The following is a 20,130-nucleotide window of genomic DNA, read 5'->3' as shown; positions in this document are numbered from 1 at the left end:
TGATCTGTTTACTGTGGTTCTTACTGTGTTCTCTTAATAGAGTCTTAAGGTCATTTTAATAATACCCCTGGCCCAGGGAAGCTTTCTTCCTGTCCTTTTATTCCAAACCTTGAAATCCTGAGGCCTTGACATCTCTTTGCACTTAACCAGTCCAGCTTTGAGCTGGAGTCCTGCCCTTTCATGCTGATTGCTGCAGACTACAAAAAGGCTTTCTCTGCCAGAACTTGGAAGGGCCTTCGCAACTGGGTTGTGTGTTCGCTCCCTGGGAAGGTGGGACAGCAAGGCTGAGGAAGTTCTACCAACTTGAGAAAAGCAAGAAAACCAAGGCTGTTGCCCTATTCTGTCTGGAAATTGATGGTGCTGAGAATTCAGAGGTTAAGCACATCAGACTTTGTGAAAGGGACAAATGATCTCTGAACTTATTTGTATAGATTCCTTGTGAGATATCGCTAGGAGAAAGCGAGCACACAAATATTGATAGTTCACAATTGTTTGGCCCCAAAACAGTGGCTCTCAAAATTCATTGTGCATAGCAAACTTCTGGAGTGCTTGCTAACATGCAGATTCCTGGGCTCCACCTCCAGAAACTGTGGTTCAATAACTGTAAGTAGTGTCTGGATGTGCATTATAAACAGGCCTAGAGGTACATTTTGCTCCAAAGCCTAAAAGATAGACTTGGAATATGCCTTCCCCGGTTCCCCACCACCAGCCTGGGCTTATTCAGTAGGATCTCAGCACCAACCGGGCCTATAGCAGAGACCCTATGATCCTCAACTTGTGGTTCTCACAGTTCCCAGGAAAGTTCCTGGCACATCACAGACTGGTTGGATTTCATCTGGCTAAGTGGAGTGAGTGTTTCTTAGAGTTTCAGACTTACCAGCAAGGTGAGGGGGTTACAGTGAGGGTTTAGAAAGGGAGAAGTCCACTTGGAATGTGAAAATTTTACATTGACTCTCCAAACTGGGCTGCTGACTGCCTGGCAGGCTCATTATGACACCTGTTGTTATTCTGAGGCTCCTGCAGTTCAGGTTTGTTTGGGAAGAGCATTGGACCTAGGCTCGAGGGATGAGTCTTGTGAGCTACTCATGAGCTGACCTTTTCTGGGCTTCACTCTCTGTATCCGTGAAATGAGGGGTTGACCCTAGAGTCTGCTGAGGTTCTCCAGCCCCTGAAGCTTGCCTATGGCCTTCATCATCAAGTATGAATGCTTGTGCAGAGCCAGGTGTAAGTTTCCCACTCACCATTTGCCCAGTATAATTAGAACAGTACCTGGCATATTGTAGGTGTGCATTAAATATTTAGTGCAGAAATGAATATAATTGGTCATAAGGTAAAATAGTCATTAGAACAATGCCCAGGTAGTAGGGTGGGGCCAGGGGTGGGGCTGCTAAACTCTTAATCAGTGAATGAACTGATTAACAAGCCATTGGCCCTGGTGGCTTCACCAGGGTATCTGACTTCAGAGGTAGCCACAGTACATTTTTTATCTTTAAACATATATAACTTATGTTACAAAAGAAATTCATGTACATTGTAGAAAATTTATAAACTTTTTAAAGGTATTAAAAACTTAAAACCACCCAACCTGGCTGGTGTAGCTCAGTGGATTGAGTGCGGGCCTGCACACCAAAGGGTTGCTGGTTGGATTCCCAGTCAGGGCACATGCCTGGGTTGTGGGCCAGGTCCCCAGTTGGAGACACATGAGGGACAGCCATATATTGATGTTTCTCTCCCTCCCGTTCACCTCTTTCCCTCTCTCTAAATAAACAAAATTTAAAAAAAATTTTTAAACCACCCCAATACAAAGATGGGGGGGAGGGTTACTTTCCTATTCAAAGGTAATCATTGCTACATTTTTATGCAGTTTTTTTCAACATTTTTATGTTGTGTTTTGTCTGTGTTTATATAGTGTTATACTGTGGGTTCTCTCTGCTTACACATCCCTTAGTCTTAAGCATCGTTTTTTTAATGGAGTCATGATAATAGTGTGTTTAAGTTAACCACTCATTATGGACATTTAAGCTTTATGCTTTATATTATAAATATCAGAGTGAAAAGGATAGCAGCCCACACATTTTTATCTGTATTTCCTTAGGATAGAGTCTCAGAAATGGAATTACTGGGTCAAAGAGTATAAAGCTCTTGAAGCTTCTTGAAATACAGTGCCAAAATATTTTGTAGAAAAGTTTTCACCAATTTACACTGGAAGTCATTATCTTGCAGTGAGCTTTGTATAGAGAAGCTGCCTAAGAGAAGGGGAGAAAGCCCCTAAGCTTTTTAAGGCATCCCTGAAGCTGTGCGGCTGCTGCAGGGGGAGGTGAGATTGCACAGGGATTCCACCTGCAGTTCTGCTTCAACTACCCCACGGCCGTCGGGGCGATTGTTGTATTTGTTCCCTAATTCTCTGAGTTCTTCATTTCCTAAAATCTCAGAAGAAAAAAAAAAAAAAAAGGCGGCCCGGGTGGTAATGGCGGTGGGCATGGGCGGGGGGGGGGGGATCCTATCCCTAAATTTGAGCAAAGGGAAGTGGTTAACAAGAATCCAACACTTGGAGATCCTTCATGGAAACATCAGTCTATTCCAAAGTGAACTTTCAAAGAGGGGCAGAATAATGAAAGAGGAAGCAGTAACGGAAAAGGACTCGAAGACATCCGTCTGGAGTGCTACGGCCCCTTTAACTCCCAATCCGGAACCTGGCCTTTTAAATCTGTGTCAGTTTCCCCTGACGTCAGCTGGAGAGTCTGCAGCCGAGCTGTTTATCGCTTCGCGGAGCTCCACACTTTCCCCAGTCGCCAGCGCCGGAACCGCCCAGCCCGCCTACCTTTAAAGGGCTCGCACTCAACTCGCCGGGCCGCGCGGCGTCCAGCGACTACCAACTATTACGCCCCTCACCCTCTTATTTCCCTCCCTTCGTGGACGTTTCAGTGGCCGGCTTCTCCACCTTTCTTCCCTCCCCTTTCCCGGCGTCTCCAGGCTCCCAGCAACCAGCGCCCCCTCGCTCACGGCCCTGGCGGGCGGCCGCATGGTCTCGGAGCCGTGCTCAACCCCTCGCGATCTGGGGCCCCTGTCTGAGACCTGGACCCCAGTCCCCCTCCTCCTCCTTCTTGCCGTCCCTCCCCTCTGGTGCTCCTAGGAGCGTCTCTGCTGCTCCAGGGAGGGGACCTTTCCTAATCTCAGGCCGGGGTTAAAGTTCTGGTCCTGGTGAGATGGTGGCAGCTGCGGCTGGAGCCGCAACCTGTCCCGGTGTCCTGTGTCCTGTCGCTGCCACCGCCGCTGCCGCCCTGCTGGGGCCATGTTCGTTCTGGGCTTGCCCTTCTTGGCTCTTTTGGTGGCTTCGGTCGATAGCCATCCGGGGCTTCTGGGGCCCAAGAACGTCTCGCAGAAAGACGCCGAGTTTGAGCACCCCTACTTGGATGAAGTCAACAGCGAGCTGGTCAACATCTATACCTTCAACCATACTGTGACCCGCAACCGGGTGAGGGCTGGGGCTGGGGTGGGGCTGGTGAGTGAGCGAGCAGATGAAGCGGTTCTGTCAGTTCCCCATGGACGAGCTACCCCACGGGGTTCCTTCCATTTCCCTGAACCATGCTGGACCTTCTTGACCAATCTTCCTTCCTTTGCCAGCGTTGTTTCTCCGTAGCTCCCACCGGCCAGGCTCTGAAGGTGCCTCATTCCCATTTTCTCACTGACTGACTCCTTCCACCGGATGTGGGCTGAGCAGGACTGACTTGCTTACTACCCAACAACCAGAGTCTGATAGCTCTGTGGGGTCTGTGGGTGAGAGGAAGAAGGCTTGCCACTGGGCTTGACCCAGAAAACCCCTGGGGTATGAGACAGACTCTGTCTGCAAGGTTCTGCCCAGGCAAGAGTTAGAGCTGAGCCGCCTGGGGAATATAAATACAGGACTTCCGGGGCTGTCAGAACTGCTGGGAACATCCCAGCCCTCCTCCAGTCTTAGAAAGCCTTGTAAGATGCAGGTGGCAAAGATGAGGCCAACCCCCAGTTGGACAGGAGGAGAGAGGGAGTTTGTCTACTGTGTAGAATATGTTTCACCCTACTTCACTTATGTTTCTTCCCTGGCTGTGAGTTGACCATGGCCTTAGCTAGGTCTGGGAAATCTAGAGCTGAAATTTGGAGAATTCTTGCAGCCTGGCTTGTATGGTCTCCTTTGCAGTTCTCTCCATGACTGCATTTACTGGGAGGCAGTGGAGTCAATAATGGGAATCTGATTTTTTTTTCCAGGATGGGGAGGGATTTGGTTTCTGTGACAAGCCAGGATCTGCCTTCAGTGCCTGGTTCTGTAAAGCTTGATCTCCAACAGTTTAGAGTCTTTTCTTCTTTTTTCCCCATATCTGCAGTTACCCTGAGAGCTGTGGCTTCTGTCCCTCTGAGAAATGCTGCCCTAGCACTTGGGTTTCAGCAGCTCAATAATAAGATTCACAGTATTTATTTAGTTTTATTTTTTTCCTTAAACTCCTGCTGTCCTATATACCTTACTATACAGCACCAAGAGTGAGTGTGTCTCCATTTTATAGAGGAGGAAATTGAAGCTCAGAGACATGAAGTGACTTCTCCACAGCCCTAACCCTCGGTCAGAGCTAGGGATAGAATTTAGCTTTCTTGGCTCTTAACAACCCCCTGTGTGTTCATCCCCACCCCCAGTTTAGTTGTTGAATAGGAACTTCTAGCTCATAGGGAAGAAAGTGGAGGAGCAGTTTTCGCTCCCGTGTCTGTGTGTGTATATGCACATGTGTGCAAGCATGTGCATTCCATGAACATGGATAGGAATGGGATATTCTGGAGATGCCTGAGATCTCCACTTTGCTTCCTGTTGGGAGTGGGGCCCTGAGTTGCTTGGGTCTTGTTGTCCTGCCATCAGAAACTTGTGTCTCCCATAAGCCTCTCCTTTAAGTCAGCACTGGTCTCTCCTGTAGACTCAGGGCTGCCCTGGCAGAAGAAGGAGCATGGATAGCTTCTCAACCGAACCACAGTGGGGAAAGAACAAAGCGGTTGGCTTAATTGAGGTCATGGCTCACAGTCTCTGGGTCCATGTGTCCCAGGTGGCAGAGATAGATAGTATCACTACAGGCTTGACTGAGGGGCATTTCCATCTCATTTTGCAGACAGAAGGTGTGCGTGTGTCTGTGAATGTCCTGAATAAACAGAAGGAGGCTCCTTTGCTGTTTGTGGTCCGCCAGAAGGAGGCTGTGGTGTCCTTCCAGGTGCCCCTAATCCTGCGAGGGCTGTGAGTAGGACTTGGGGGTCAGGGAGGGAATAGGCCCAGGTCAGGCCTTGCTCAGAGCCTCACCCAGGTCTTTATCTGGGGCCTCAGACCACCCAGGGGACCCTCAGTCTTTCTTCCCCATCCCTAGTCCCAGGAGGCTGCTCAATGGCATGAGGACCAAGCCAGCTGGCCCAGAGTCTGTCAGCCCAGTGGGGTAGGGGTGAGGGGTTATAGACAACCAGAGTGGAGGAATCCTGGTTGAGGCAGTAGTCACATCCAGACTCTCTGCTTCGGATCATAGGTTTCAGCGCAAGTACCTCTACCAGAAGGTAGAAAGAACGCTGTGTCAGCCCCCAACCAAGAATGAGTCTGAGGTCCAGTTCTTCTACGTGGATGTGTCCACCCTGTCACCAGTCAATACCACATACCAGCTCCAGGTCAGCCGAATGGACAACTTCATGCTCAGGTCTGCAGGGAAGAGTGAGGGGACCATGGGACTGGCCTCCTTCTTCAGCTCTGGGAGTAACCTTGGGGACTCTTCTCTGCCCTACAGGACTGGGGAATACTTTAGTTTCAATACCACAGCAGCCCAGCCTCAGGTAAGATCCCCTGTTGACTGCCTCTCAAGAGAAGAAATGGGGAAGCTTAAATGTGGAAGTGGGAATGATTGGCGGCCTTTGCTGGGCATTTCAAGTTGCCTGGACTCTCCCCGGAGAGACTGGAAACAGAGGCTGTGGCCCCAAAGTGGTAGAGGCAAGTAGCATGGGAAGTGCAGAGACATGGGGCCTGGCTGCCCTCTTTCCAACTTGCCACGCGGGCACTGCCCTGAGTGCCCAGCTGAGGCTGAAGGAGTGGTATACAGACAGAAAACGGGGCTGCGTATAGCGAAGGCCTTTCTCCCCAGAGAGCCTCCAGTGCCCAGCCCTGAGAGAATTCACACCGTTCCCTTCTAGAGGGATAGAGAGGGTATCCTAATGAGACATGGCTTTCCTTGCCACCCTCCCTGTGCCCTCAGTACTTCAAGTATGAGTTCCCAGAAGGAGTGGACTCGGTGATTGTCAAGGTGACTTCCAACAAGGCCTTCCCCTGCTCAGTCATCTCTATTCAGGATGTCCTGGTAAGTGGCCTGTCCTTTTACATTCCACCAGTGGATAACAGGGCTGCTAACCAAAGGGGACAGAGCCCAGGTCCCTGCATCTGCTTTTCCCCTCCTCCTCTATAGTGCCCTGTCTATGACCTAGACAACAATGTAGCCTTCATCGGTATGTACCAGACTATGACCAAGAAGGCAGCCATCACTGTGCAGGTAGGAAACACACGTGGGCCTGTGGGAGATGTGGCTGGTGATTAGCTTTCCAATTCCTGCTCCTTTTCTCCTGCACCATTCCTCCCCTGTGCACAAGACTGAGTCTGGGCCCATTGGTCCCTGAAACTTTGGGTCCCTGGTATGTGTGCAAATTGAATTATAATCCCAATTGCCTTAGGGATAGGAAAACAACATACCGTTTCTAGTTGTCATATCTACTTCATTCAATGTATCGATAGCAAGGAGAGGAAAGGGGCCCTAGCTGAGGCGTTGTGCCTGCACTCGGCAAAGGCTGGAACCGATGCTCCAGGCAGGGAAGGGTGGCCATACATGCACCTTGCATTCAGTCATGCAGGTGATAGAGGCAACATGGCCCCTTCACTTCTTCTCCTGGCCAATGCATAGCCTGTAATAGGGCACCTGTGGATCCTGTGATGGTGAGGTATGCACATATTTGCTCCCTGGCCATAGTATAGGTCCAAGCTTTAGGCTCTGGAGTCAGGCAGTCTCAGCTCTGCAACTTCCTGTCTGTGTGACCCCAAGCTAACTGCTAAGCCTGTCCAACAGGGGTAATGACAGTGCTATCTCATAAGGGTCTTTGGAAGCATTAAGTAAAATAATATAAAAAGAGAGTTTAGCATAATTTATGGCCCAAAGTAGATAGTCAGGAAAGGATGGTGATGATGATGACAATAATATAATGATGATAACGGCAATGATGTTGTCGTCACCATCATCAACATTATCCTACAGCGCAAAGACTTCCCAAGTAACAGCTTCTACGTGGTGGTGGTGGTGAAGACAGAAGACCAAGCCTGTGGGGGCTCCTTGCCTTTCTACCCCTTTGTAGAAGGTAATTTTGTGCCCCAGGCCCAGCTGGGGGTGGAGAGGTCTTGGTCACTTCCTAGGAGGTAGACAGACTGTGTGACTGATTGATGGACATGGTGGGACACACATTTTTGGTTCCAGACTCTCCCAGGGCTGGTTCCACCAACTCTAGCTAAATTCCAGGTAGCCTTTTGTTTGCCAATTTGACGTTTTACTTCCAGATGAACCAGTTGATCAAGGGAACCGCCAGAAAACCCTGTCAGTGCTGGTATCTCGAGCAGTCACATGTGAGTGCGGGTGGCTGAGTGGGGATGGACTGGCCTCTGGCTCTTTCTTTCAGACCTAGGGTAGGAAGGGTGATGAGGACCTACTCAGCCAGGCTGACAGGGTAGCAATAGAGCAGTGTTCTTGGTAGGCCTCATGATGGGAGGGCCAGGAGGTAAGTCCCAATATAACTTCATACATAATATATGATTAAAGAGTAAAGTACTGAGTTCTAGTTCTCTCAGTTCTAATTGAGCCTCAGTTACCTGGTCTCTCTAACAGAGGTGTTAAGATCTGTCACATTGGTCTGATTAAGTTGTGAGGTTTGGCGCAAAATCAGTAGGAAAGTACCAGGCCCCTTCTTCATGCTCAATAAATATTTACTGAGTACTTGAATGGGACCCTTTATAAACTGAAAAGTATAGGGTAAAAATAAGAGATTGTGATGGGAGGGGAAAGAAGCTGCCTCTCCTATGCGGATTCTTTATTCAGCAAATATTTGTCGAGCACTTTCTGTGTGCCAAGTGCCTGCTGCAGCGACAGCCCTCGGGGAGCACCTGGCCAGAGGGACAGGAGCCTGTGGCTGCGGCCGCAAGGGAGCTGAGAGCTGTGATCAGCAAAGGATAGGTCACAGTGGGAACACAGGACAGACAAAGTTTCCTAGAAGACGAAGTCTCCAAGCTGTGTTTTGAAGGTTAAGTCAATATGGAGTTTTTGAGAAAGAAGTAGAGGAGAAAGTTCTTGCAGAAGGGGAAACATGAGTATAGACGGGAGTCATGTCAGAGTCTGGTGGATCTGGGGAGTGGCTGGTTGTTCACACCGGCAAGTCACTCCATCTGAGGGGAGAAGTGAGAGGTTCGGCTGGGCCCCATGTCATGGTTGATGTGTTCAGCTTCCTGCTTCTTTCCCAACAGCTGAGGCCTACGTGGGTGGGATGCTTTTTTGCCTGGGCATATTTCTCTCCTTCTACCTTCTGACCATTCTTCTGGCCTGTTGGGAGAACTGGAGGTAAAATGGAACTGCTGGGCCCTCCCCTGTTCAGGGTTGCATTGGGCAGGGCCAGGGTAATCTTCCACACTGTTCACAGGGCAGAGGGGACCCTAAGAAGCCCCTGTTAGGGTCTGTGGTCCAGGAGCCTCTTCTCTGGAAACCAACCCCTTCTCTCAACCTTTCCAAGCAGAGAGACTCCACATGGCTTCCTAGCCTGGGAAGAACCATAGGATCATGAATGACAGACAGGGTTATGGGATGGAGAGGGTGGAAGGCAGGCCAGCCCTGCATAGGAGGGATCCTTGTCCTGCCCCTCTGGTTTGCTTCTGGATTCTGTCCCTGCAGGCAGAGGAAGAAGACCCTTCTGGTGACTGTGGACCGAGCCTGCCCAGAAAGCGGTACCTGCAGAGGGCGGAAGTGGGAGGGCAGAGTATGCTTGATGTTTTGGAGGGGATAGTGATGGATAGCTCCCTTGGGAGTTGGAGGAGGCTCTCTGGGGGCTTCTGGGTGTTCAAGTCAGGAGTAACCTTTCAGGTAGATGTGGGGCCAGGATACTGTTCCTGTCTGTCCCTAGTATGCTCGTCTGAAAGGCTGCCACTTGATTGACTCTCTGGGTCTAGCTGTGCTGTTTGTCTGCCTTGGACAGTGGGGCTCACAGTCTCTGGGATTATTAACCTTTCATTCTCTCTTCTTCCCTTCTGTCCCTCTCTCTTTCTGTCCTCCCTCCTGCTTGGACCTTCTGTCTCAGCTTCTCTCCTTGGTAAGCTCCAGGTGCTGTGGGCAGAGGAGCTGGAGTCCAGAGTAGGGGAAAGAGGGGAAGCACTAGGGGTGCCTGGGTGGGACCCGGGCAGGCACTGCTGGCTGTCTGTGCTGCTGGTGACTTAGGTGCATCAGTTCCTTGAGATTTCTCTCTCTCAATGGGAAACACAGGGTGGCTAGTGTTTCCATTGGGGACACACATGGAAGGGAGGTCAGGGTGGGTGCTGGTGAAGGGAGTGAGTTATGTTTGCTGTGATCGGTGCTTATTCTTTGTTACTGCCATTGCCACTCTGTTTCTCTCTTCTCCCTGGCTTTCGGCCTCTCTCTGCTTCTAGGGCTAAGGGGACCTTGATGTCTTGTTGCAGGTCACCCTCGGGTCCTGGCCGACTCCTTCCCTGGCAGCTCCCCTTATGAGGGTTACAACTATGGTTCCTTTGGTACGTGTCAATGCCAGAGATTGTGCTGGTCCACTCACAACCTAGTCTCCTGAGGCTGCCACCTCCAAGGTGTAAATTGGTAGCCAGCCTCTTTGGAGCTCCTTGGGGCTCCTTGGGGCTCCTTGGGGATGGGTCTAGCATCCCCTTCCCTGAGGTCTGTGCTTACCAGTTTTATTCTACAGAGAACTGTTCTGGATCCACCGAGGGTCTGGTTGACAGCATGGATACCAGAGACCTCTCCTGCAGTTACCAGGGTGAGTGGGCCAGGCAGGGCCCAGTGGTGTGGTGCAGGGCTGGTGCTGGCTGGGTGAAACCTGATGATGGGTGGTCACCTCTTGTGCCAGACACTGGGACAGGGAAGGGCCTGCTGTCTCTCACCCCTCTTCTCCTTTGGCCCTTCCTCCTTGGCTCCACTTCCCTGGTAACTTTCCCTTTCCTTTGAAGGACACGACCAGTTCAAGCGGCGCCTTCCCTTTGGCCAGATGCGGCAGCTGTGCATTGCCATGGGTAGATGTGGGGAGGTGGGGAGCTGCTCTGCCAATCAGCTCCTGCCAGGGTGGTTGACTGGAGCCGGTAGGCTCTGGGGTCAGAAAGATGCTTTGTGCATGGCTTCCCCACCTAATGCCAATGATTGCCAGCTCTTGTGTCTTTTGAGATGAGCAGGCACTGGTGGGCTGGTATCCCTGCTACCCCCAGGCCAGATACTCTGGTTTGCTGTCATGTTTGCCAGCACCCTCACTCCCTGGCCCTTTGGGTTAGGGCTTGTGGGCAGGGGCACCATGTTCTGGCCTCTAGGGGCTTTGGTCAGTCAGGGTCACAAGAGGAAGCTTCCAAAGGCACAAGAAAAGAATAGGCTAAAGCAGCAGGTGCCCTTCCTAGAGGTAGCTTCTGACTCTTGCCTGCACCCAAGGGCCCACTGTGTCTTTACCCAGTGTCTTCTCAGAACCCACACAGCTGGGCACCTTTTAATCAGCATGACTTCTGCCAAATTCAGTCCTGCTGCCTGTGTCTAAGGCCTGGGGTCTGCTCAGTGTCCTGGCCTGGAAGCCTTAGCTCAGTGAGGGCAGCATGGCTGGAGCAGTTCCTACTGAGTGGCCTCTCTGCAGAGCCCACCCTGGTTCCCCTCAAGGACTTAGAAGGATTTGGTACCTCCCCCCAGAGCCTGAGCCCACCTCCATTCCTGATCTGAGCCTACAGTTTGCCTCTTTTTACTGCTTAGTAATTGTGACAATTGCCCCAGGTGGGTGGAGACAGGCCTCGAGCTCTGTGCCCACTGGGAAACCCTTCTCCCTGCTCACTCCAGACCGCTCTCTTGACCCTGTGGGCACACGGCCACGGCTAGACTCCATGAGCTCTGTGGAGGAGGATGATTATGACACACTGACTGACATTGAATCGGACAAGAACGTCATTCGCACCAAGGTCTGACACCGTAGAGCTGGCCCTGGTCAGGGGTTCCTCAAGGAAGGGAGATTCTGTGTTCAGTCCCTGGTATATTGTCCTCTGGGGAAGGAAAGAGCTCAGTTGGGGCAGGACAGGTTCCAGGGGAAACTGACTTGCCTCCCAGCCCTTCTGGGTTGCTTGGCCAGCAGCAATGGGATGGCTGAGCTCCCTGCCCAGCGGTGTCTGGCCTCTCTTGGGCTTCTCTTACCTGGGCGAGAGGGGCCTCTTCCAGGTGGTAGGAAAGGAGGCTCACTCTAGTTTCTCCCCAGCAATACCTCTGTGTGGCCGACCTGGCACGCAAGGACAAACGCGTTCTACGGAAAAAGTACCAGATCTACTTCTGGTGAGTGGATGGGGTGAATGGGACTTCCTGTTAGGTGGGGTGGGGTGGCCATTTCTTGGGTCCTACGACCTCACTACTGTCCTCCCACTCGTCAGGAACATTGCCACCATTGCTGTCTTCTACGCGCTTCCTGTGGTGCAGCTGGTGATTACCTACCAGACGGTGAGAAGGTGGGGCTGGCTCCCCTGGTCCCGCAGCTGCAGGCTCCCCTTCCCCAACTGCAGAGCCTCGCAGCCTGGGGCTCTGGAGCAAGCTCAGGTCTTAGGTCATCAGTACTGGGTTCAAATCTCAACTTCTATCAGCTGGGTGACCTTGAGCAAATCACTTAACCTCCCCGAGCATCAGTTATTTCATCTGCAAAGTGGGGGCAGCTCAGCATCTGTAATGGCACCTTCCCCAAGTTGTTACAGGGATTCATTAAAATGAAAGTTCTGGGACTTTGTAAGTCTCAGTTTCCCTTCCCTTTTCTTTGTACTGATGCAAGAATTTCAGTCATGGTCACACCCCAGAATTTTTAGCCATACCCAGAGAGGTGTGACAGTGACTGTGCCAAAAGGAGGACTTGCCTGGTATACATGCGCACACACATGTTGGCTCTGGTGGCACTTCCTATCCATGGCCGAATGGGATGGTGTGGTGTGGCCTAGGCTGGGGCCTAGCCCTTCCTGGCTGAGTTGGGTGCTTCAACAGCCCTGCTCCTGTTCCCACTCCCTGCTGCAGGTGGTGAATGTCACAGGGAATCAGGACATCTGCTACTATAACTTCCTCTGTGCTCATCCACTGGGCAACCTCAGGTGGGGATCTTCTTGGGAAGCCCCTCTCCCAAGTGAATGGTGAACCTGGGAAGTGGGTAGAGGCTCTGTGAATGCCTGCCATGGTGGGGAAGAGGCTAGAGCATGAGGCTGAGGCAATGCACCCTGTGTCGCCCATTCTAGTGCTTTCAACAACATCCTCAGCAACCTGGGGTACATCCTGCTGGGGCTACTCTTCTTGCTGATCATCCTACAGCGGGAGATCAATCACAACAGGGCCCTGCTGCGCAACGACCTCTACGCCCTGGTGTGGAGCCCCTGCCCCGCCTGCCGAAGTCTCTGCTGCAGACCCTCCCTGTCAGGCGTGCCCATCCCTGCCCTGTCCTGCCCAGCCCCTGGTCAGCTCAGCCCTGCCCAGCACTGCCATGCCCTGTCCTCCCTACATACTGCCTCTGCCCAAGCCTGTTCCTCTCTCATGAGCTCCCTCTTTGGGGTCCCTTTCTCCCTCCCTGCCTACCTCACTTCTCCCCTGTTCCTCCTCCCTGACAGGAGTGTGGGATCCCTAAACACTTTGGTCTGTTCTATGCCATGGGCACAGCCCTGATGATGGAGGGCCTGCTAAGTGCTTGCTATCATGTCTGCCCCAACTACACCAACTTCCAATTTGGTAAGTGGGGCCTCCCTCTTCCCTGGCTGAACCTAGAGCAGGGACCTGCCTGAGTTTTCCACTATCCCTAAGTCGCCTGCAGGGATCCCCCAGACTCAGCTGCACAGGAGACCCCAGGGCTGCAGTGTCTTCTGCACACACATCCTAGCTTACAAAGAATAGGCATCTGGTTGCTATTTCACTTATCTGTGCACCTTTCCTACAGAAAGACGTGTGGAAGCAGTGAGAAGGACAAAATAATTAAGATATGGTCCTTGATCTCAGGATGCTCAGACTAAGTTGTCTTGTCAGGGGAAGTCAGATGGTGGGTGACAGCCAGTGGGTGGCAGTGTGGTGTGGCAGGGACAGTTAAGGGACTCGAGGTCAATTGACAGCCCACCATCACTCTGTGGCCTTGAGGTAATGTAGGGGCTCTCTTCCACTCTGATTGTCAGGGCTGGGAGTTGCGTGCTGAGGCTCAGTGGATGTTATTGCTATAGCTCATGGCCCTGTCCCCCACCCTAGACACATCGTTCATGTACATGATCGCCGGGCTCTGCATGCTGAAGCTCTACCAGAAGCGGCACCCGGACATCAATGCCAGTGCCTATAGCGCCTATGCCTGCTTGGCCATTGTTATCTTCTTCTCTGTGGTGGGCGTGGTGAGGCCCTGACCTGCTCTGCTCACCCTGTAGGAAATGGTGCACGGCACGTCCACACACGTGCACATGCACACCCCCCTCCTGCACCTTCAGCAGGAGAGATCCCTGCTCCTTCCCTGAGGTGCCTTCCCCAGCCCCTCAGAGAGCCCTGGCCTGGCTGAGCAACAGCCTGGTTCCTCCGGGGGAAGGGTGGGCTGAGGGAGCAGCTTTCTTCAGTGCCTCTTCAGCTCTGCCCTTGGCGGCCTCTGGCAGGTTTTCGGCAAGGGAAACACAGCGTTCTGGATTGTCTTCTCAGTCATTCACATCATTGCCACCCTGCTCCTCAGCATACAGCTCTATTACATGGGCCGCTGGAAGCTGGGTGAGGGCATACCCAGGGCATGGGGCTGGGATTTGTTGGGCCTCATGGAATGAGTGGAATGTGGCCTTGGGGTCCTGGGTCCCAGGAGACTCAGGTTCTCATGGGGGCTCTCCTGGGGGGCCCAGAGGAATCACTGATGAGGAATTAGATGAGGCCCGCTCTCAGATGGTACAGGCTGGGGACAGGAAAGGAGCGTACTTTCTCTCTGCAGACTCGGGAGTTGGCCGTCGGATCCTCCATGTGCTGTACACGGACTGCATCCGGCAGTGTAGTGGGCCCCTCTACACGGTACCTGCCAGCCCCCCAGCCCCTGTTCTTCCACCCACTCTTCCCTCTGGAGAGGGTGGTGGTGAAGCTGAGGGCCTAGGGTGGGGGCAACCAGCTGACTTGGGCCTTCATATTTCTCTCCCTGTGTTTCTTCTCCTCTCAGTCCTTATGTCTCTGCTTCCCTCCAGGACCGTATGGTGCTGCTGGTCATGGGCAACATTATCAACTGGTCACTGTGAGTCTCCCCACTGTCTATGATAGCTCAGCTAGGTGGACAGCTGGAAACTTGGCCAGCCACTGGCTGCCTTGGGGACCACAGACAAATTCTAACCTTTGAGCGTGAGAAATGGAGACTGACAGGAGCGGTTGTTGGCACCTGGGGTTCTAGAATCTTCAGTAGGCCTCTGAAATAGCCGCAATCATAATAAACCATTGGGTTGGGGTGAGGCCAGGCCCTTCCTGCCCTTGCCCTCCCTTGCTTCACCAGCCTCCCTCCCACTTGCCAGGGCTGCCTACGGACTCATCGTGCGCCCTAATGATTTTGCCTCCTACCTGTTGGCCATTGGCATCTGCAACCTGCTTCTTTACTTTGCCTTCTACATCATTATGAAGGTGAATGGGGATGGCTGAACCAGCTCTCTGCCTTTTGGGGAAGGAGATGGGCACAGCCTGCCTGGGGCAGCACTGGGACAGAATTTTCCTGTCCATCTGTCTATGCCAGTGAGGTCTGAGGAGGGGAGAGGCTGATGTCTCTTGCATGTATCCCCTGGGAACCAACTACACCCTAAGAGCCACTCACTGTGCGCCTTCAGACTCTAAGAATGGCCCATGAAGTTGGTAGCACTGCAGGCCATAGTTGGTAAGAGCCTCATTCAGTGCAGAACAGATTGGAGAGGCAGGACTCACTGAATCTGTGGCAGGCTTGGGTCTCCGAGGGCCAGTTGTTTCTCATGGGACCCTCATGCCATCCAGTAGAGAGGAGCCCCCTGCACAGGAAGAGCACCCTGGCCAGTACACCCATTAGCACAGGATTCTGGGCACATGGAGGCTCAGCCAGGGTGGACATCAGCAGTGAGGACACTTGGCTGTTAGTGTGGGGACAAGTTGAACGGTGTAACTGTGAGGTGATAGTACGACGAATTCAAGAAGACTTCCTGAAAGCCCGGGGAGGCACCAGGAGATCAGCATCTGGGCAGGCCAGGAAACGAGTTGGGTGAAGCCTGGCCCTCAGGCTGCTCTTTCCTTCCCCACCCCCACTCCCAGCTCCGGAGCGGAGAAAGGATCAAGCTCATCCCACTGCTCTGCATCATCTGTACTTCAGTGGTCTGGGGCTTTGCACTCTTCTTCTTCTTCCAGGGACTCAGCACCTGGCAGGTGAGCAGTCAGCCTCTTGAGAGTGTGGGGGAGTCACCTACAGGCTCATCGTAAGCCAACACGTGTCCTGTTTTCTTTTCAAACACCATTTGTGAGTGCTCCCTGGGCCAGCACTTTTAGAGCCACTGTCTTGTTTAATCCTCCTACCATTCAACTTGCATGGAAGGTCCCCCTTGTACTTACAAGGCAGCTGAGGCTCAGGGAGGCTAAGGGACCTGCCCAAGGATACACAGGAGTGGCATGGCTGTGACTTAAAGCCAGAGATGTCAGGCTCTGTCTTTTGCCTCCTAGGGCACCTGCCATGGATCAGGTTTCAGTCCTAGGATCCAAACTAAGTCTCGCATGGGCTCTGCCTTTGAGGCACTTATAATCTAGTTCAAGAGAGGGACTGTTAGTCCCTGGCTCTCATTCTATAATATGATACACCAGATGAAGGTAAAGGCAAGATGGGCAAGGAAATGTCCAGAAGGGCAGTGGACAGGGGCCTCTGTGAGTTGGCCAATCCAGGAAAAGTTCCTGGAAGAGGCAGGTCTTGCTGTTGGCCTTAAAGACCTTGGGGGATGAGGAAGGTCCTCTGGCCCAGAGATGCACTGACCTGTGCAGTGATACAGAGGCAGAACTAGATGGGGAAGACTTGGGGCTCAAGTCTGAATGTACTAATTTGGGAGCCAGGTGAAGACTGTGAGCTCCTTGAGGGCAGGGAAGGTGTTTCTCGGTCCTCTCTGTGACCTTAGCATGTGGCACAGACTGCCCCCAGACACAGAGTGCAGTCCAGCCAGTGTTTCTGAGATAGAAGTCATAGACCTTGAGTGCCACAGGTCATGGCTGCTGTTGGGCTTGGGCAGAGCAGTGTGACCCGACAATTGTACTTTGGGAAGAAAATGAGCAGGAGCCCTGGAGGCCTGATCAGAACAGAGGGCAGAGTCCAAGGCAGGGACTGAGTTAGGAAGCTTTGTGGCCTTCTGGTGTCTCAAGGTCATGGCAGCCTTCTGCTCTCACATTAAGGGAAGAAGAATCTGAGGGGAGGAAGGTCTGAGTGAAAGAAAGGAGAGGGCAGAGTAGGGGAAATTTGTAACAAAAGCCAGTTCCTAGATGTGGGAGATGAGGACTAGGGGTGCGGCAGAAAGAAAGTGTTCTGCCACCTGGGGCTGGGAACAGGGAGAGCCCTGGAGGTAGAGCGGGTGCCAGAGCGGTATCAGCAGGCGGCTCTCTCTGTTTCTGCCTAGAAAACCCCTGCAGAATCAAGGGAGCACAACCGGGACTGCATCCTCCTTGACTTCTTTGATGACCACGACATCTGGCACTTCCTCTCCTCCATCGCTATGTTTGGGTCATTCCTGGTATGAGACTCTCCTGACTGAGCGGGGAGGGGAGGGTGCAGACACAGACTGCCCCCTTCCCTGTGCTTAACTTGACATCCACCCACCAGGTGTTGCTGACACTGGATGATGACCTGGACACTGTGCAGCGGGACAAGATCTATGTCTTCTAGTGGAAGCCAGGCCCCTTGCTTCACTCACGGGGCCCTGGGCTCCTCCGCCTCACTGCTGGAGTCTGTGGCACCAGGGGTGTGAGTCCCGGCCCTGCTACCCAGTGCTGGGTGGCAGCGGGACGCCAAGGCCTAGTCCAGACTTGACCCCAGACAGTCATGGGGGTGGCCTTGAGCCTTGCAGCTGCCCTCTGCCGGGGAGGAGGGCTGCTCACCTAAAATCCTAGCCATTAGCCAAATTGCTGCTTTCTTATCAGTGTTGGGGCCTTCCAAGGTCTCTGTCCTTGGTTTTCCATTTGTCCCTCTGCAGGAGAAAGGGGGAAGTATTGCCCTGCCCATCTCATGCCTTGAATTCTACCTGTCCTTCCCTTCTCCCCCAGCCTGTGGCCCAGAGCCCTTCATTCCTCAGTCTGGGGCCTGATTCTTTGGCCTGTACTAAGGCCCCTCTTCTCTGTGGGGTCATACCGGCCTATCATCACTGCCCACTCTGGTCAGCCAAAATAGATGGGGTGAAGGATTTTGGGGACTGGACAGGCTTATGGTGCTAAGACCTGCAAAGGGCCCTGGCCGGCTCTCTGGCAGTGAAGGTCAGTTCATATGTGAGAACTGCCTTTGATTTCAGGGGCTGAATTCAGAGGTCACCGTCCTATTCTATCAGTCCCCAGACTGATTAGCCCCAGGATTGGAAAGAAAAAGCAACTCACCCTCTTCCTTTCTCTTTCCAGGCCCTTAGTCCTGCCAAGCCCCAGCTGGGGATCTTTCAGTGCCATTGACATTGCCCAAGAATGTCCAGGGGCAAAGGAGGGAGGCTACAAAGAGCACAGCCCATCCTACCTCCTCCACCATCACGGGAGCCCCAGTGCCTATTATAGAAAGGGGCTCAAGGAAGGGACATGACATTTCCCTCTCTGTCCCTCATCCCAGCCTCACTCTAGGACCCAGGGCTGGCTCCTGAGTTCCATCCGGTCTTCAGCCAAGTTCTGTGTTGGTCACACCTGCATCCATATGAACCTTGAAGTTTACACTGAGTGGCCCCAGCTTGGGGACCCCTGGTAGCCCTGGTCCTGGGGTCCCCTTTGCCCTCCCTGGTCCATTTTAGATGCAGGGGCTGGGAGGTCAGGCCAGGCCTCTGCCTGGAGGATGGGAATGTGTTCTACTCTCCCTGGCTTGTTTTCTCAGCCCTCCCATGGGCTGGGGAGAGGAGGTGGGTATGGGTCTTCCCTTCAGAACTCTGATGTCCGTTTCCCTGCTATGGTTGCATTTCTGTTTTCTACGAATGAGTCTGCATTCAATTAAAAAAACAACAGACAGTTCTTAGGCCCTGTTTGCTGCTCTTCTGGGTGTAGATGTTGAGAATGTGGGGTCAGGCAGGGGTCTTCCATTTTCCAGTTCTTCTGGTCTAACTTTTCCGAGTCCCAGTCCCATTGGGAACAACAGTTCCTTGATTCCCTCGTGTTTTTCCTCTCCTTTGAGTAGTGGTGTCTGTTCAGTAAATGTTTATGAGAGGCCTGCTCCATGCCAGGCACTGTTCTGGGCAGAGAGGGTGGCATAGTGAAAAAACCTTAGCCGTGCCACCTGATCAGAGATGCTCGCCCCTGTCTGGCAAGTGGCAGTGACTTCTGCCCACCCGATCCAGTCAGGCAGCTTCACTTCTTACCTGAGCCCCTCCTAGCTTGACAGGCTGCAGACACAGTGCTCCCTGACATGGCTTTAAAGGACAGGAACATGCAGGTCAAGGCTGAAGTGGTGCTTGGGAAACACAGGATGATGGCTAGTGGGTGCGCGGATGACAGGCTCCAAGAGGAGGGAGTTTTGAAAGGACCCTGGAAGGTTGATGTGTATTAAAACAGGCTAAGGAGGATAAGATGTAGAGGATAATGGAGCTGGTGAATTTTCAAGACACAAGCAGAGGTCCACAGGCTGCTCTCTAGCTGATCTCCAGTCCTTTTCTTGCTCTTCCTTGATGATGCCACTAGGAAGCACTATAGCTCCATGCACCACTAGCCTGTGGGGCGTTGCTGGGGGGGGGGGGNAGGTCAAGGCTGAAGTGGTGCTTGGGAAACACAGGATGATGGCTAGTGGGTGCGCGGATGACAGGCTCCAAGAGGAGGGAGTTTTGAAAGGACCCTGGAAGGTTGATGTGTATTATAACAGGCTAAGGAGGATAAGATGTAGAGGATAATGGAGCTGGTGAATTTTCAAGACACGAGCAGAGGTCCACAGGCTGCTCTCTAGCTGATCTCGTCCTTTTCTTGCTCTTCCTTGATGATGCCACTAGGAAGCACTATAGCTCCATGCACCACTAGCCTGTGGGGCGTTGCTGGGGGGGGGGGGGATTCTGTTGAGTGAATGCATGGTGGAGAGGGTTAGCTTCTTCCTGCCAGGCTGTCCTAGGATGATGGGGGTGGAAGGAGTGTGCCTCAGAGGGCAGCCCAGAGACCCCTCTGAAAGTCTCTTACCTTTGTTACTTCTTTTTATCCCTTCCTGAGACCCCTGAGCCAGGTACCAGCAATATAGTAGTGAGTTTCCTTCCTGGAGTGAGGGAATCTGTTTTCAGGATGGGTGGGGACTGTTCTTAAAGGGAAGGAGGAATGATTGCAGCCTTTGAACCTCTTACCCCAGTGTTGGTGTCTCAGGCCCTGCCACACCTTAGAGATCCTCTAGATGGGGACCAGGGTCGACTGAGCTGCTGCTGAACCCTTAATTCTCACCCCCAACTAAATGTAACTCAAGACTCTCCCCAACTGAAAGTTCCCAAACTAATCTGGGTGGCACAGCTGGAATGGTGGGTCTGACAGCCTCTCCAGCTCCCCCATGGGTCTGCGGGGATGATCAGGTTCTGCCACTCACAACTCACCTTGTGGCCTTGGGTAAGATGCACTCTTAGCCTCAGTTTCCTCAGCTGTAAAAATGGGGGTGGTAATTAAGTTCTTATAGTGCAGCTGTGAATATTAAATGAGAGCATTTGTAAAGTGTCTGGCATGT

At 52.6% G+C, this 20,130-nt stretch overlaps 1 protein-coding gene across 8 annotated transcripts; it reads left to right on the top strand.

The window, feature by feature from the left end:
• The first annotated feature begins 3,064 nt into the window (after positions 1–3,064).
• On the top strand, positions 3,065–19,371 carry SIDT2 (SID1 transmembrane family member 2). Of its 8 annotated transcripts, XR_005068136.1 has the most exons (29): positions 3,065–3,475; positions 5,124–5,245; positions 5,526–5,690; positions 5,778–5,823; positions 6,240–6,341; positions 6,447–6,530; positions 7,284–7,383; positions 7,580–7,645; positions 8,537–8,630; positions 8,958–9,010; positions 9,361–9,372; positions 9,737–9,808; positions 9,991–10,062; positions 10,253–10,315; positions 11,112–11,230; positions 11,521–11,594; positions 11,690–11,756; positions 12,315–12,388; positions 12,530–12,653; positions 12,896–13,013; positions 13,518–13,654; positions 13,907–14,015; positions 14,227–14,303; positions 14,471–14,517; positions 14,789–14,894; positions 15,546–15,656; positions 16,883–16,996; positions 17,086–18,876; positions 19,181–19,371. XR_005068136.1 is itself a non-coding variant. In XM_037057524.1 (28 exons), exons 1-28 carry the CDS (start codon positions 3,293–3,295, stop codon positions 17,146–17,148), a joined length of 2,574 nt encoding a protein of 857 aa, XP_036913419.1. In that variant the 5' UTR covers positions 3,065–3,292; the 3' UTR covers positions 17,149–19,163. The 8 variants fall into 8 exon arrangements, 7 of the variants coding, with proteins under 7 accessions (XP_036913419.1, XP_036913420.1, XP_036913421.1 ...); XM_037057524.1 differs by lacking the exon at positions 19,181–19,371 and having other exon boundaries at positions 17,086–19,163; XM_037057525.1 differs by lacking the exons at positions 9,361–9,372; positions 19,181–19,371 and having other exon boundaries at positions 17,086–19,163.
• Positions 19,372–20,130: the final 759 nt, after the last annotated feature.

This window comes from Sturnira hondurensis, unplaced genomic scaffold (genome assembly GCF_014824575.4).
Source record: "Sturnira hondurensis isolate 20B ecotype Veracruz unplaced genomic scaffold, ASM1482457v3 Scaffold0009719, whole genome shotgun sequence".
Taxonomy (NCBI): Eukaryota; Metazoa; Chordata; class Mammalia; order Chiroptera; family Phyllostomidae; genus Sturnira; species Sturnira hondurensis.
This window is presented reverse-complemented; position numbering and strand designations above follow the sequence as displayed.